Source organism: Cryptococcus depauperatus, chromosome 3, assembly GCF_001720195.1.
Source record: "Cryptococcus depauperatus CBS 7841 chromosome 3, complete sequence".
NCBI lineage: Eukaryota > Fungi > Basidiomycota > Tremellomycetes > Tremellales > Cryptococcaceae > Cryptococcus > Cryptococcus depauperatus.
The window spans coordinates 2,431,124-2,446,872 of NC_089470.1; the positions used below are offsets into that span (position 1 = coordinate 2,431,124).

Genomic DNA, 15,749 nt, shown 5'->3' on the forward strand with positions numbered 1-15,749 from the left:
ACTGTACCTACTAATGCTACACAAATCAAGCATCTGCGGCCGTTGTCAGTTTAAACTCTTCTGTGAGTCCAAGGAAGGCATACAATAAGAGTTGCCGGCCTGAGCGTAATTTACTGCTGATAGTTCATCTTCTGAAAACCTGTCTTGATACTTTTCATGGGTCCGTTTGAAAGACTATACAGCCAATCGGCGTCGTCTCATACAGTTATCATTAAAGAACAACTCACTGCTACACACGATCTGATTGTTGTCGAAACAGGGGGGGGTTCTGACACTCGCGGTGCAAGCACATCGGCGAGAAGATTGGCTATAATACAAAATCAACAACTTGCTTTAACCAAATCACGGTGATGAGGGGCTGACGTATGAATTTTGGAACAGTATAAGGGAATGCTTCCACAAGTGCTGAAGCTCCGAGAACCGCACCATGAAGCTCGACGAGTTTGGTTTGGTATTCGGGGTTGACGTGACCAGGTCCACCACGGCGTCTGGGGAGATTGATTGATTGAATTTCTTTAGTAAATCGATCCTTAAGGACCACCACCATAGCTCTTTGTGAACATCTAAGAAATCCGCTCAATGAACTGTAGATCATCTAATCAGCAAGCTTTGATATTAAGCCGTAGAAAAAGAGACATACACGGAAGCCATCTCTCGTACTTCTTGATTGGGATCTCTCAGACATGAAGACACAACCTACCAAATAACATACCTCAATTCAAGTTACAACAGAGATATTGTGGTAGACAAAATGAAGACAACAAAACTTACGTCAAGACAGAGTGCCTTACATGCCTCTGATAACAGTGACAGATTCCTAAAGTATACTAAACTCAAGACTGGCATTACATTCATTCTTGTTCTCCAAGACTAAATTGTAATAAGCGTAAAATCTGCTTCAGTAAGGCTGGCATACTGTGGAGGCTTGTAGAATGCTGATGAGAGAAGCCATAAGAGGCTCAACAAGATCAAGAGCCGGAGTAATACCAGTAATCATAGCAAGAAGGCGTCCGCAATTGCGTTGAAGCTCTATGTTGTCATGGAGCTCTCTAAGCTCAAATATTTGGGGTCTGTCACAGCATCAGCGGTAATGTTTCATGAGAAGTTTTGTAAATGATAGTTACAGAATAGGAATGACGTAAGGAAAAGCAGATACGGCATGTACATCGGACAATTCAACAGTCAACCAAAGTATTACTTGATCTTATGATCAGCTTCAAGTATGGTTATCGTAATACATGATGGAAGGCTTACGAGTAGTTGCTGTTAAATCATGAACAGACGTGATTGCTACAGGTCCATGTGGTCTTTCTTTCTTCAATTCTGACAATGAGTTCACTATTTGATCAATTTCTGCCTGATAACATGCACCGCGGATGTGCATGACATCCATTTTATCATTTGGATCGCTAAGTATATCAGAAACGAGAGCAGTTGCTGAAGGATATGATGGGTAAAACTGAGATATCACATTGAGCACATTTTATGTATCGTGGATACAGCACTCTTACCTTCAATTGATCGATGGCGTTTAGGACTGAGGCGATCATCCCACGGACGTCAGCGTAAGGGCAAGCAACTTCCTTGAAATAGAGTTTAGTGAAGTCATCTGCCCAGGCATTGAAACGCCATTGTAGACACCTGATGACAGATCGTGCGAGTTGAACACTTCGAGCAACTATGTCCAAATTTCAGTAGAGATAGAGGAAAGAAACAACTCACGATTGAATGCTGAGGCGCCACTGAAGTTGGCATTCAAAGCAGTTTGGATGCAGAAGTCAATGATAGGCCTGAATCTTCTTGGATCTTGTTCACACAGGATGTATTCAATTGACGTATCCCAGCATCTACTTAATAGTTAGTGCTTAGTCAATTTGACATTAACGAGATTAGACCTACTTGGTAGTGTCATGTCTGATATTTCCGTATATTTCTGGCAACTTTGGTGTGAACCAGTCCCAAAACTCAATTCGTTCCCTCCCCGACCATTCAATCCCACCTCGCAACATTCCCGACAAAAATTCCCACATGGCCCTCATCTTGTGTCTATCATAAACTCTTGTTGTTTCCATTTCCGAGAGATAAGCGTCTATAATGGGCCTGATTGAATGAAAAATAGATATGCCATAAATTTGTGAAAGGGCAAGGATAAAATCAATATGAGTGGCCGAAGGATAGTTGCGTTCATTCTCCTGAGCCCAAAGTTCTGATAACTTTGCCAATCATCAGTTTTGTTCATGGTCAAAAGAAGAAGAAAAAACATTCAGACTTACACGTTCCCACCAAGCTTGATGACCAATAACCTCGCCAATCATGTTCTTCGCTGATACACTCTCTAGCTCAACTTCAAATGAAGCTTCGTCCCATCCAGTAAATCTTGATACTTCAATCTTTTTACCCCAGGCAAGCCAGCCTGACTGTGGTCTATCATGCAATACTACCTGAGATTCATCCTCATATGGTTCTCGGAATGAAGCAAGATAACTTTGAGTGAAGGTAGCAGAGGTGTTGGTAAGAGGAATTTCTGTTGAAAAGTGGTCGATTGGTTCTTGAAGGAAGAGACGATCTTCAGAGCCCTTGCAGAGTGACCTTAATGTCATTTGGAACAACAATCGAGTTGTTCCCACAACGCCGTAATCCCTTATCCTCGGTAAAGCATTCTGTACGTTACCCATAAAGAACTCGGTTAGCCTCAGATCTATAGGCCGATCTCTTCTACCGACGGCGAGTAAGAATCTCGCTGCCGAAAGAACGTATCGCCAGTTCAAATTAGGATTCTTAGCGATGGCCAGTATACGGTCGACGAAGATATCCCATTGTTGATTTTGTTTGTGGAACCTTTCCAGAGTGCCTTGGTGCACAAGATCAATAAGAGCAGAGTCAGGCGGGTATGAGATTTGGGCAGTCAGTTCCTTGGCCGCAAGTATTACCTTCTCCAAACCAACGTCCATATCGAAGGTGGTGGGTTCCTTGATTCTGCCTATGAGTTCATCTGTAGCCTTACTTATCAAAGCTTGAACAGAGGCTTTGTTCTCGTGGTGCGCATTGAGTAGATGCTCTGCGAGCTCTAAGAGCTGCCTCCAATCTTTGCCGATTCGGTTTATACCGATGTGATTGTATCGAAGAACATAGAGGGCACCCTTCATGATATCAGGATCGGTTCCGGGTTTGAGTGCATCAAATAATGTAGGAAAACAAAGAACCCAAACACCTTTATAAAGTTTCGCAATGGTGTCTAATGTACTTTGTGCAGATCTTCTTATCCTCACAAAAGGTGAAAGACAGAAATCGAGCATATTGACGATAAGCCTGTCATCCAACCCAGATCTCTTTCGATAATATGCAAGGGTAGTCAGTCTAGTTTGATGATGAATTGAAGCGGTTGCAAGGTACAAAGTTCTATGTTGCTTTTTTTGATTTTCAAACATCTTCTTCGTGATTGTCATTGCGGACAATGCATTCTGAGAATTGCTGAACTGTTTTGAGCGAACACCATAAGCGGTCATAAATGTGCCGAGAGTGGTGACAAGCAATTTAACAGCGTCTACAGACGAGTCGGATTGACCTGCGGTACGAAGAGCACATGCTGCACGATGTAGAGTTTCACCAACACGATGGCGGAAAGACTCAATGTAGATGAACCTCAGATCGTTGGGATCTGCGAGAACCAGGCCCGACTTATAAGTTGGCAGGTCGATTGTCAAAGCTTGCGGCAAGTAACTGGACCTCTATTAGCTTGATCTTCTATTAGTTGCAAGAGAGCATACGAAGGGGCTTTCTTTTCTCCATTCTTTCTTCCTTCAATCTCCTTGATAAGGTTATAACTTCCTCGTAGGATTTTATCAATTACATTGATAGCCCTACAGAATTCATTGCTCCATATCTTGTCACCATATCTTCCTTCAACCAGTAATTGTTCTATCTTCTCTCTGGCTTCGTCGGCAATTTTGATAATGTCGAATGCCATTTCAATATCCTCTTTACTTGGGGTGTTCCATTGAGGCTGAACCTCGGAAGAACGGTAGAGCTTTCCCCAATACAGATGGTGATTAGCAGCAAAGTCCGGAGAGAACATCGCAGTAGGGCTTAAAAATTTCATTTCGCGAAAGTAGATTGAGGTGAGGGAAGAGATAGTCTTTTCAAGAATTTTGCCTGTCCAAGCCCAGCCTCGCTCGGAGAAAGTATTGTCAACCATGGTACGAAGAAGATCAATGTAATCATTCTTAAACGCGGGGTCGGACAACTAGTTTTAAGTTCGATTATTGCTCTCGACTAATGAAATAGACAAGAGCACTCACTTTGACTCGGCCGGGAATCAAACATCCAACCAGGATACTCTGCCACCAATGCAAGCCTGCATCTCCTGGGACCGGCACGCTGGTGATTGTAGTTCTAGTACCACTTGCGCCACTTTTCAATTCACTAAGAATCTTTTGCTTGCAAATTGGAAAAACCTTGCGAAAAACCTTGGGAGCATTAGAGGCTGCGAGATTACGCACAAGTTCACCGACAGCATCAACAGCATTAGCACGAGTTGTTGTCGTGGCGTATTCGATTACTTGTTCAAGGGCTATGTCGTATAACTTGTCGTCTAGGGCAGCAAAGACACCGCCACAAGTGTGCTAATAATGATAATCATTAGAAGTCATTGCTTTTACAAAATGCCAACACTATGGCAAGAACACGTACAAGAACACTCTGCAGCGTGACTTGTTCAGTCTTCCCTCCTGTTCTTCCACTCTTTCCACCTTCTTCGGGTAGATTTCCAAAAAGCAACAATATTCTCCCTAAAAACTCAGGGACCCAATCACGAAACGCAGATGTAGCCAACCGCACTCGAGAATTGATTTCAGTCGGGGATAGATCTTCTTGTTCAAGAGTGATAGGATCGTTGGGATCATCTTCTACTTTCGGGCGTTCAATCTTCCTCAAAGCTCGATTACTTCTCACCTGAGGTGTCGTTGTCTGGACAGCAGAATCATCACCGCCAATATCGGCGATATCGGACATGTGAATGAAATCAATCATATTGCTTATACACATTGATACCAAAGCAGATTTTGAAGGATCATTGAGATCAATTCCGGGCAAAAGTAGCGCAAGAATGTCCGGAACATACAAACCGCCTGCACGCCAGATAGATCGGGCGGCGAGGGGCTGAGCCAGAGCAGAAAGAGCGTAGATAACAGCTGGTGTTCTTTGTGTCTCTTCTAATCCTTGCAAAGATGGGACAGCCCGCTCTATCATTGCAGGCATAATCAGGTCCGGCTCCAATGCTCCCAACTTCTTCAGACACGACACTGCGTTACCAACGGCTTTCATCTCTTTCTGAAAGATTGCGGTCAACGCTACACCGCGAAGAGTGAGGACAAAAGCGCGCTTAATTTGCGGAGTTAGGCGCCATTGGAAAGGCGTGGAACATGAAGGATCTTCTTCAGACTTCCATCTTTCAAGGAAATTAGAGGAGAGGTGGGATAAAAAAGTTGTTAGAAAGGGAGACCAATGACCAGAATTTGAGGGATGAAAGAACTATACAGGATAAGAAAATAAACGCACGCAAAGAGAACAGGAAAATTACATACAGTCTCGCAAGATGTTAGCAGTTGATTCAGATGATCCAAAGCCTTGCAACCAGCCAGATATCTTCTTTGCTGACTTTCCCCTTCTTGGGCCAAAACCCTCCCTAGTGGTCCTTTACCTGCAGACATTCCAGTGGGTGTAGCAATTCCTGAAGGTGTATTGACACCTGAGTTTGGAGACATTGGAAGCGAATCCTCAGACATAGAGAAAACAATTGTCTCAGCCAAGCTTTGGACACGATCCACGGGCTTTTTAGCATCGAGTACTTTCTTAGATGCACGAGTGTCCGCAACAGTAACAGACATCGAGTTTTGACTTGCAAGGTTGCCACCCACAGGAACATTAAGTGAGCGAAGACACTTGGACATGATAAACTCGAATTGCTGATCCGTAAAGATTCCGATGTCTTTACGGATACCTTTCCATTCCGGATCGGTCAAAGATGTTTCAGTGCCCACTAGGGAGGGAATCATCCAATAAGTAAGGCCATCACTATCCTCGTCTACTTTGCCCTCCACATCCAATTGACGAGCATGATGGTTTCGAGCTTGGTTTCTGATGCTTGGGTTGATTCGGTCAAAATAAGGGTCATTTTGCAGAGAACGAGGAATTTTAGAGACAAGTGAAGGGTCAGAACGTCTGGGATCAACATGAAGAATAGCGAGTTGACCCATGATGTCTGAAGCTTGGTCGTCCCATAAACCTGAATTTAATCCTGACCAAAGACGAAATAAGACCGGAAGCCATTTTTGACAGTGGGTGATAGGCAGAAAGTGAACAAGAAAGGCTTGAGTAGCAAGAATTGAGTCCATGTTATTTTGAAGATTAGGTAAAATGGCCTCAAGTATGTCATCCACATCACCAGGATGAAAGAAGCGCTGAGATTCTTCTGCGACATTGAGTAGGGTCGGTGCAAGGTTAATAGAATGGCGAGAAAGTCTATTAGGATGAGGAAAAAGTTCCTCATAAAGTGCGTCGAACAGAGGCCGCCAAGGAATGCGTAGATCATAAATAGTCAATGATCGATCCGAAACGAGTGTAATGAATTGATTCGCGACATCCTCGATCAAGCTCGAAGAGATGCCGGGAATGAAAATAATTTCGTAATATAGGAAGATCAGTTTGATTTTGATTTGTCGCTTCATTGGGTAACCCATGGTCATCCAGATGGAGAGCGCGGAATCCCAAACTCTGAATCCCATTCCGAATTCTCGAGCGTGAATGCATTCGATTAACTTGGCGCAGATGAGGTCAAGCTTGTCATCCATCTCCACAAGCGTCTCAACCTCATAGGGTAAGGAGAGTTGAAGCCCCAAAGTAGAGAGGCGAGGATCATTAGGCTACAACATATTGGTACACCGTATTAAGCAATGACACTCACGTCCTCCAGTTCGCGATATACGCCGCCCGGGCGGGTATAGCCCTTTCCCAGGCGGTTCGGTACCGCTGAGGGCCATACTTCAGACATTTGAACAAAGTCTAAGCCGTCGTCGTCGTCCGCTGTGACGATTAGTGTTGTCGGCGTATGAAGAGACTACCTACAGTCGTCGCCTGCGTGATCCTGTTCAAGCCTTGCTATCTCTTCCTCTAGGTCAAAGTCTTCTTGTTCGTAATATTGGTCGTCGTATGAGAATGCTCCCGACTCTAGAGCCTGTTGTCCGTACTGTGGTGCTGTTGTGTGAGGTGCACGGCGTAGAATACTGAAGCAATGGCCCGCCATAGACATGCAATGGCAAAGGTGTAGTGATGATTGACTGAGCTGTCGATGAATGCAAAATCAAATAATACTCACTTGCGCGTCGAATATTACCATGACGATTTACTTACAAGCGGAAAGCGGAGGTCGCCGACATCTGCATCGTTACGTGTTAATATTATCATTATCAAAAATTAGAATTTCCTCATCTCCTATGCAAAATCTTTTCCTCCATATCCATATCGCCCACAAAAATCGATCTCTAAAGAATGTTGGTGCTCGCAGAGACATCTATTGGCTTTGTGGTCTTCAAGCTCAGTAACGATGCCAAACTAGATAACAAGGATTTGTGGAAGCAATTTGAGACACCAGAAGGAGCCAACAAGGCGTATGTGCTATCTTTTTATTGACCTAGCTACCGTTGAATCTGTTGTAGTTTGAAAGTTCAAGCCATTCAAAGATTCACTTCTACAGCTACGGCTGTGGAGGATCTTTCTGCAGTGCAGGAGGGAAGACTAACTGATTCTCTTTCAAAATTTTTGGTAGGAGCTGTTGGCGGCGCTGGGGAAGATGGAGAAAAGAAGAAAAAGAAGAAGAAATTGGAGGAGATGCTGATCGTTTCGGAGCCAAAACTGGGTAAGCTGGTCATCGCTCTCTATTGCTAGCGGTTTCAGGAGCGAATTTCTTTGGATTTGGTCCACCTGTTTAGTCGAGCGACATACAGCTGTCATTGTACTGACACCTAGCTCAGCTGGGACTATAAATAAAACCCTTTCCATCCCTGTTCTCTCCGACTCTACCACTGCAGACCTTTATCGTGGCATTCGGCAACAGCTTTCTCATCTTCTCGGTGGCATAAATCAGAAAGATCTCAATACCATGTCTCTGGGTCTCGGCCACTCTCTTTCCCGATTCAAACTCAAATTTTCCACTGACAAGGTTGATACTATGGTCATCCAGGCCATTGCTTTGCTGGATGATCTGGACAAGGAGATCAACATCTATGCCATGAGAGTTAAGGAATGGTATGGATGGCATTTCCCGGAGATGGCAAAGATAATTGTAGACAATATTGCTTATGCTCGTGTCGTCAAGGTTATGGGTAGGCCGAATCTCTTTCGCTTCTCATTAGTTTGCCATTTATGCCATTATAGGTTTCCGAACAAATGCCTCTACCACTGACTTTTCCCTTATCCTTCCCGAAGATCTTGAAGTTCAACTTAAACAATCCGCTGAACTCTCAATGGGCACCGAAATATCTGAATCAGATATTGCCCATATCCACTCCTTATGTGACCAAGTCATATCTATCTCTGAGTATCGTACGCAATTGAGCGAATATCTGAGGAACAGAATGCAGGCTATCGCACCTAACCTCACCGCGCTCGTCGGAGAATTAGTTGGAGCGAGATTGATTAGTCATGCTGGAAGCTTGATGAGTCTGGCTAAGCATCCAGCTTCCACAGTCCAAATTCTTGGTGCAGAAAAGGCTCTTTTCAGGGCTCTCAAGACCAAGCACGATACTCCCAAGTACGGTCTTATCTATCACGTATGATTGGTCTTATATCATTTGCTTCCATTGTACTGACTTTAGTAGGCATCGTTAATTGGTCAAGCTCCACAAAAGCTCAAGGGCAAAATGGCTCGAATGGTTGCCACCAAAGCTGCCCTCTCCATTCGTGTTGACGCTCTCTCCGATGCTGATTCTCGTTCTGATGCCTCTTCTGCCGAAGTTGGTATTTCCAATCGTGTTAAACTTGAGAGTCGGCTTCGAGCTTTGGAGCACCAGGCTGGCATTCAGAGTGTAAGGAAGGTCACTAACGGAGCTGGAAGACAGCAACCCAAGTTTGAAATGAATGCAGTCACCGGAATGTACAACTCTGCTTCTGATAATATGCCGATTGGCGAGAATGGAATGTTATCCACGCAACCATTGGAGACTTTCAAGCAGGAATCTGATACACCTGCAAAGGATAAGAAGAATAAGAAGAGGAAGTCACTAGCAGTCGAAGAAACTGGAGATATCAGCATGGCAGACGGAGATTTAACGGTTGTAGAGGGTGAGAGCAAAGAAGAACGAAAGGCTAGGAAAGAAGCAAAGAAGGCAGTACGTATCATTTTAAATCAAATTCTTCCCGTAGCCCAGTGCTGATCAGAGAGAATAGGCCAAGGCTGCGAAGAAGGCTGAGAAGGAATCCAAGAAGGAAGGAGATGGGGAGAAAATTTCAAAAAAGAGGAGGGCAGAAGATGAAGATGGAGAGGGGAAGAAAAAGAAAAGGAAGAAGGTTGAGTAAACTGTCGTGTTTATTTAAATCTCGCTTTCGTTATGTTTTCTGTTTTTTTACCTTTTGACCTTCTGATGTGTCATAAGAGAATCCCATTGCATTGTCAGAATTTGCTTATTCTTCTTTTATCCTATTTTGGGTTCGCCATGGGCCTTGTATGCACGTATACCCACTTCCGCAATATTGTGATAATACCAGTGATAGTATATCATGGTTTGGCGTGAAACTATTATGGCGGCGTAAGCCGCATCTGATATCCTTACATTGCAACACAAAATACAGTGTTTTACATTCTTTATTACATCTCCATCCTGTCAACATTGGCGGACTACTACAATGCCAGCATGGATGCTCATAATCACCTTACTTATCCCTGCAATCCTTGCGAAGCCAACTTTGGATCCATCCATTCACCGACAACTTTTGCTAAACGGTCGTCCACAAATAGGCCTATGGAAAGCTCTACTCCGTGAACAAGAGGCTGTAGAGTATCTATCGGCATACTCAAGGTAAGTTTGCTCCATGTCTACGGGAAAGGAACCTAATAAATAAGTTCAGTACCCAGAATACTTTCAAAAACAAGAGGCCTTCGATTTTCGAACCACATTGTTTTCCACAAAAAGTCAGTCATTTCGATCCTTCAAACAACGAAACTTTTTGTCAGAGATATTGGGTAGACGCTAGCCTCTACAAGCCCGGAGGTCCGATATTCCTTCTCGATGGAGGCGAGACAAGTGGAGAAAATCGGTCGGTGTTTCTATATTAACCTGTGGTAGAAAGATGTGTTGAAGAAATATAAAGGCTGCCGTTCTTGGAGAAGGGTATCTTGGAAATTTTGAGCAACCACACGGAAGGGTTGTCTATAATATTAGAACATCGGTAAGTCGTGTTTTAGATTGAGTTGGCCATCATTGATCATGATAGATATTATGGAGAATCTGTACCAGTCAAGTCATTCTCGACAGACGATCTTAGATTCTTAAACAATGCAGAAGCTCTAGAAGACTCGGCTCATGTAGGTGCAACAGCTTAGTATATGCCATGAAGTGTGTTAACTGACTTTCTATTGTCATCTTTCAGTTTATTGAAAACTTCGAACTGCCACAATCTCTTTCCATCGACTATTCCTTACACCCTAACGAAACTCCTTGGTTCTATTATGGCGGCTCTTACGCAGGAGCTCGCGCGGCGCACATGAGAGTACAGTATCCACATCTTGTTTGGGGGGCCATTGCCAGCAGTGGTTAGTATTTTAATCAAGTTTTAATCGATGTGCCATCATCATTAAAACGTCAATTCTAGCGGTCGTCCACGCCCAAATCAATTTTCCGCAATATTTTGATCCTATCCAACAATATGGACCTTCTGATTGTATCAACACTCTGCAGAGAGCTATAGAGTTTATAGATAATATGCTCGATCGTCCTGGTCCTTGGCCAAAGATTTTCAAAGGCTTTTTTGGATTGGATGTGCTTGAAGACGAAGATTTTGCGGATGTCATAAGCAGTCCTCTGAGTGAGTATAAACTTCGATGTGGTATTTGCAATGAAGATTGCGACTGATTTTGGATAGACTATTGGCAAGCAAAGAATTGGGATTTGACAGGTGAGCTGAGCATTCACAACAAATTGTTTAGGGTACTTGTTGATGATTTTTGCAGTTGGCTCCAATGAATTCTACAACTTCTGTGACACTCTCACGGCAGGAGGAGCCAGTAACAAGATTGGTATAATTCGAGCGTCTGTGTATCTTTTTTTTTTTGCTGATGCAAAAACTGAGAATGAATATATAGGCCTGCAAGCGTAGCTAATTACGCCAGATATGTACGAGAAGTGAGGCGTTATTAGTAACATGTTTCAATGGAGGCAGTTAAACCTTGAGCACTTAGAGAATCGTCACTCAATGCCCTGGACGCTCCAATGCAGATATTCAAGAGGTACGTTGATTCTTGTTCACTTGCCTCTTTTTATTGTCAATCTGGGAAAATTGGTTGACGGACAGTAGTGTTTTAGCACACAAGACGACTCCAGTTTTCGCAAGACGGACTTGAGCCAAACATGGAGACTATGGATTTTTCAAGGTTTGTTTCTAGTTACTAAAAACGTGGCTTCACTAGTATTCTGACGTCTAACTGGCAGTCTGCACACAATGGGGTTACTTCATGCCGGCGCCTAAAGGTGGCCCAAGGATTGTATCTAAACGGTTAGTTGAGCTATTCAACTTCTGTTCTCTACACCTCGCGATCGATGCTATCAAATCTGCCATTCTTGCTGATTGCTTTTACAATAGTCTCACGCTCGATTACACTGCAAAAATCTGTAAACAAGCCTTTCCACCTGGAAATTATTTCTCGGTCCCACCTCAGCCAGATGTTGATGAGGTAAACAGGCGAGGAGACTATGGCATTAAGATAGATAGATTAGCGTTTATTGATGGAGATAGGGACCCTTGGAGGCCAATGACTCCACAGAGTGACACAGCAGAGAGAAGGGAGAGCACAATACAAAGGCCAGTTCATATCATTTTTGGTGAGTCTTTGCGAGCAGTACTTGTCATCTGCTGATGGTATCGTTTGCAAAGATGGAGTACACCACTATGACGAAGTATGTGTTGCCACATTGATAGTATTCAAAGTATATGTACTGATGTTTCGTTTTAAGAATGGTCTCAAAAATCATCTGGAAGAGCCAGCCAGAATTAGAGATGTACATGATTTTGAGAAGCTCTTTGTTAGCGAATGGCTTTTACAATGGAAAGAGAGAAATGTCAGTGGCAAAGAAGTTTGAAGTTTTGATGAAATCTAGCAATCTTGTGCAAGTGATATGTTATACTTTGTTTTGTATGAGTGTGACACTACTTCACAACCTCCAAGCCGCTCAGACATTGGACAAAATCTGCACTATTGTTCTGAGGTGTCTCCAAGGTTACTGATAATGTCATATCCAGACCCTATCCTATATGGTCATGGCAAGATACGTACATAACTAGGTGTTAAAGTGTTCTTCATTAAACCGTGTTTCTGAGATTTCGAGTGATTCGACTTTTCTCAATCAATCATAATCCGTCTATCAATTATTGTATCCATTATCACCACTACAAGTTTATCTATCCTCAACAATCATCTCAGATAAGTACTCGTCTGTTGAAAATGCTTAATTAATACATTCTACAGAATTTTAAATTCATTTATCAACCTTCTTTATAGCAGTGCAGTTACTTTATTTATTATATATACTTGTACATACACTGAGATCGAAATTCACCTCCCTTTTGCTCTTAATATAGTATATCAGGATGATAAAGAGGGAAAGATGAAGAGATGATGTGTTTTGAAGAAGTGGCATGGTTGAATGACAGTGGTAGGCGAGAAGATATAAGGAAGGACTTGCTGATAGCTCCCCAAAAAATCAATTTGTATAGTTGCCTGCTACTGTTCCAGTTACGCATTTCTCAACCGAGTGTCAGGACACTCAACTCGTGTATCCTGTCTTGATGGTGACTCACCTATATTGGATGGTCTCAGAATAATGATATATAAAGAGTAGATTCATTCCATAGACTCTCTACGGAATGAATATTAATTAGCTGTCTTAAGAGTTACTTATTATAAGTCGTCCCAAGGAAGCCCCCCAGAACACCCCAATTGTGACACCGAGTTGCATCCACTCCCAACTCACAACCCATCCCTGACACTTCATTTTCAATGTCTCTCTCGTTTTTTTCAACTTCTCCTGTAGGAGAATTCCAAAATACATCTAAACATTCATTTCGAAGGGATTCTGACATCGTTTTGCTCTTGACTGTGGAGACTTACCAACAATTTGGCTGATTTGGATTTTAGCTGAACGATAATGCTTCTCTTCTGGACAGAGGATAGATAAAGTCTTATGAAAATCTTCAACAGCACTTGGAAAATTATTAACTCAACCTTCTGAGTCAGAATCTTAATCGTTTTCTTTTTTAAAATTGTCCCGTTTCAATCTCACATCTTTTCCTGACTCTTCCGAGAGACACTATGGCCCTTTTAATAATAAAGTCAAAGTCTATAGTGCTGTTTCCCGTCGTGGAAGCGGAATGACGAGCTAACTCTGGACTTGGGTAAGACGACATGGAGTATTGTTCTGGTCTTGATGAAAGCTTTCACTTATGTAAAGTTTGTAGTTGTACTTGTTGAAAAGTTGAAATATTACAAAATCGTTTACCTCCTTCTGGCTTGCCCTATTTCAAAGTCAACTTGAGCTTTTACCAAGGATGGCGACAGTTGCAAGTTTTCAACAGAAAGATTCCTCCAATGGTTCTCCTTTTCTGCTCGCTTGCAACCTGCAATGTCTTTTGATTGTCGGTATATTCTCTCAAGTGTGAGAGGAACTATGACCTAGGTGTCAGGAGTGAGGTTGTCCTTGGGCTTGGTCTGGGAGTCCTTGGGACGAGTGGAGTATCTATCTCAAATAGGCTCTGACAGCTACCAAGATTGATTCCTTGGGGAACTATGAACCACAATCCCTTCCTTATATCTTGTTTGCTCTGCGTCCTTCAGCCAGGTTCTAGTTCAACCAACTATATCATTCCTCTGCATACACAGTATGCTGTTTTCTTATATCCTTTCCTTGTACATGATCCTGACACTAGGATGGATATGGGTATCATTGGTTTCTGGTTTACGTTGATAAACCGTCAATGTAGGACAAGTCCAGTTGTCCTTGTCAGTGATGGTTTGCTTTAGGTCGAATGTTTGAGGGGAGTGGATTGTAATGTGCTATGGTTTGGAAAGACTGTTAAGCTGAACCATTCGGGTTACCGTTTTATTCACTCTATCCGTGGTATATTGGTCTTTGTTTAAATTTTTTATGGCCAGTTTTGCTGTTTGATTAGATGTTTTTGCCTCATAGCGGCGGAGGGACTTTGGGTCTCCTAACCCAAGAGCAAACCTGTAGCAAGGTATTGAGAATACTTGCAAAAGCATCATATAGCCAACGCCAATGTTTAACTTGACTGCTAGAGAAGAAACAAACCAACACTCCAGTTGCGTAAAACCTCGTTGCTCACTCCATGCCTTTTCTGCGAAATCTTTTGTGGCTAGAGATTCTCAAAGGTTAGTGGATGAAGCTACAGTATTGAACGAAAGATGAAATCAATCAACGACTGCTGATGCAAGAGGACTGGATGACATGTCTATCATGACATTCGAAAGGTCGGTCTCAGAAACTGGGTTATGCTCTGTGAGTTGTTATAATAGAAGATAGAATGTGTTGTTAAATATTAACTTGTCTCAGTGGTGGTCAATTCCAACAATACCAGTTGTGACCTATAAAGGGATGTAAATAGAAATATCTTGACCAATCAGCACTACAGGCTGGCGCTGATGTACTACAGAGACAACTACATACTTTTGTAAACGGTCTCTTGACAAAAGCTCTACGTATGGGCTATAAAATATTTAAAACGTCTTTGTCAAACCAAAAAAAGTCAAAGAAATCAAATCATGATAAATGTTGAACTGCAATCTAAAAATTATTTTAATAAAAAAATCTTCCTGTCGGAGAATCGAACTCCGATCTCCCGCGATCATTAACTAGTGACAAGCGAGCATACTAGCCGTTATACGAACAGGAATGATAGTTATCTGACAGAACAATTTTGGTATATAAAAGCTTATATGATAGCGCATATTGACAGACGTCCGTAAAATATTTGTCACCAAATTCAATGAAGTGTAAACATCTGCCAAGTTTTGAGCCTCTTCTTCAAAACATTATATTTCGTTCTTAGATATCCATCCACTATTTTGCATTGCATTATTGCTACTCAAGTATGTACCTACCTACACTGTCGCCTAAGGTGATGATACCAAACCGCATTGTCATAACTTTGGAATTATGACATGAATTACATCCAATGAATAATAATGCAATTCTGATTGCATTATTGTGACCTTTTGGTTTGAGAACGCGATTCGGATTATCGCTTATTTCATGACAAGCGTGTAACAACTATTCCATGCAGAAAGTCAATCAATACTTTTCTTTCAAACCATCCAAGTAAGCGCCTTGCCGGTTTCTATAAACTAGTTCTTTCACCAATTCCGCCTCGAAAACGGGACTCTATAGAACCGAAAGACTTACAAGGCGGGGAAATAGTATTACTGTAATTTTTGAATTGATTTGGGAGTCGTTCTTTGTAAGACCATC

The 15,749-nt window shown here is 42.5% G+C and overlaps 3 protein-coding genes across 3 annotated transcripts; 2 read left to right on the forward strand and 1 right to left on the reverse strand.

Moving 5' to 3' along the window:
* Positions 1-25: 25 nt before the first annotated feature.
* L203_103251 (uncharacterized protein) lies at positions 26-7,306 on the reverse strand (the record flags this gene model as incomplete). The annotated part of the gene is made up of 19 exons (XM_066212655.1): positions 26-33; positions 84-174; positions 228-307; positions 364-584; positions 641-696; positions 772-870; positions 917-1,070; positions 1,125-1,197; positions 1,255-1,459; positions 1,512-1,678; positions 1,723-1,847; positions 1,900-2,213; positions 2,274-3,720; positions 3,768-4,243; positions 4,299-4,622; positions 4,690-5,529; positions 5,583-6,920; positions 6,983-7,080; positions 7,123-7,306. The coding sequence occupies 19 exons, from the start codon at positions 7,304-7,306 to the stop codon at positions 26-28; spliced, it is 6,300 nt and encodes a 2,099-aa protein (XP_066068752.1).
* Positions 7,307-7,545: 239 nt separating this feature from the next.
* L203_103252 (nucleolar protein 58) lies at positions 7,546-9,570 on the forward strand (the record flags this gene model as incomplete). Its single annotated transcript, XM_066212656.1, has 6 exons — positions 7,546-7,664; positions 7,713-7,912; positions 8,028-8,378; positions 8,431-8,825; positions 8,874-9,383; positions 9,442-9,570. 6 exons carry the CDS (start codon positions 7,546-7,548, stop codon positions 9,568-9,570), a joined length of 1,704 nt encoding a protein of 567 aa, XP_066068753.1.
* A 327-nt stretch (positions 9,571-9,897) lies between these two features.
* Positions 9,898-12,347, forward strand: L203_103253 (uncharacterized protein; the record flags this gene model as incomplete). Its single annotated transcript, XM_066212657.1, has 15 exons — positions 9,898-10,070; positions 10,120-10,308; positions 10,363-10,440; positions 10,486-10,576; positions 10,642-10,804; positions 10,864-11,076; positions 11,134-11,166; positions 11,222-11,300; positions 11,354-11,393; positions 11,450-11,497; positions 11,566-11,641; positions 11,700-11,763; positions 11,851-12,089; positions 12,142-12,164; positions 12,222-12,347. The coding sequence occupies 15 exons, from the start codon at positions 9,898-9,900 to the stop codon at positions 12,345-12,347; spliced, it is 1,635 nt and encodes a 544-aa protein (XP_066068754.1).
* Positions 12,348-15,749: the final 3,402 nt, after the last annotated feature.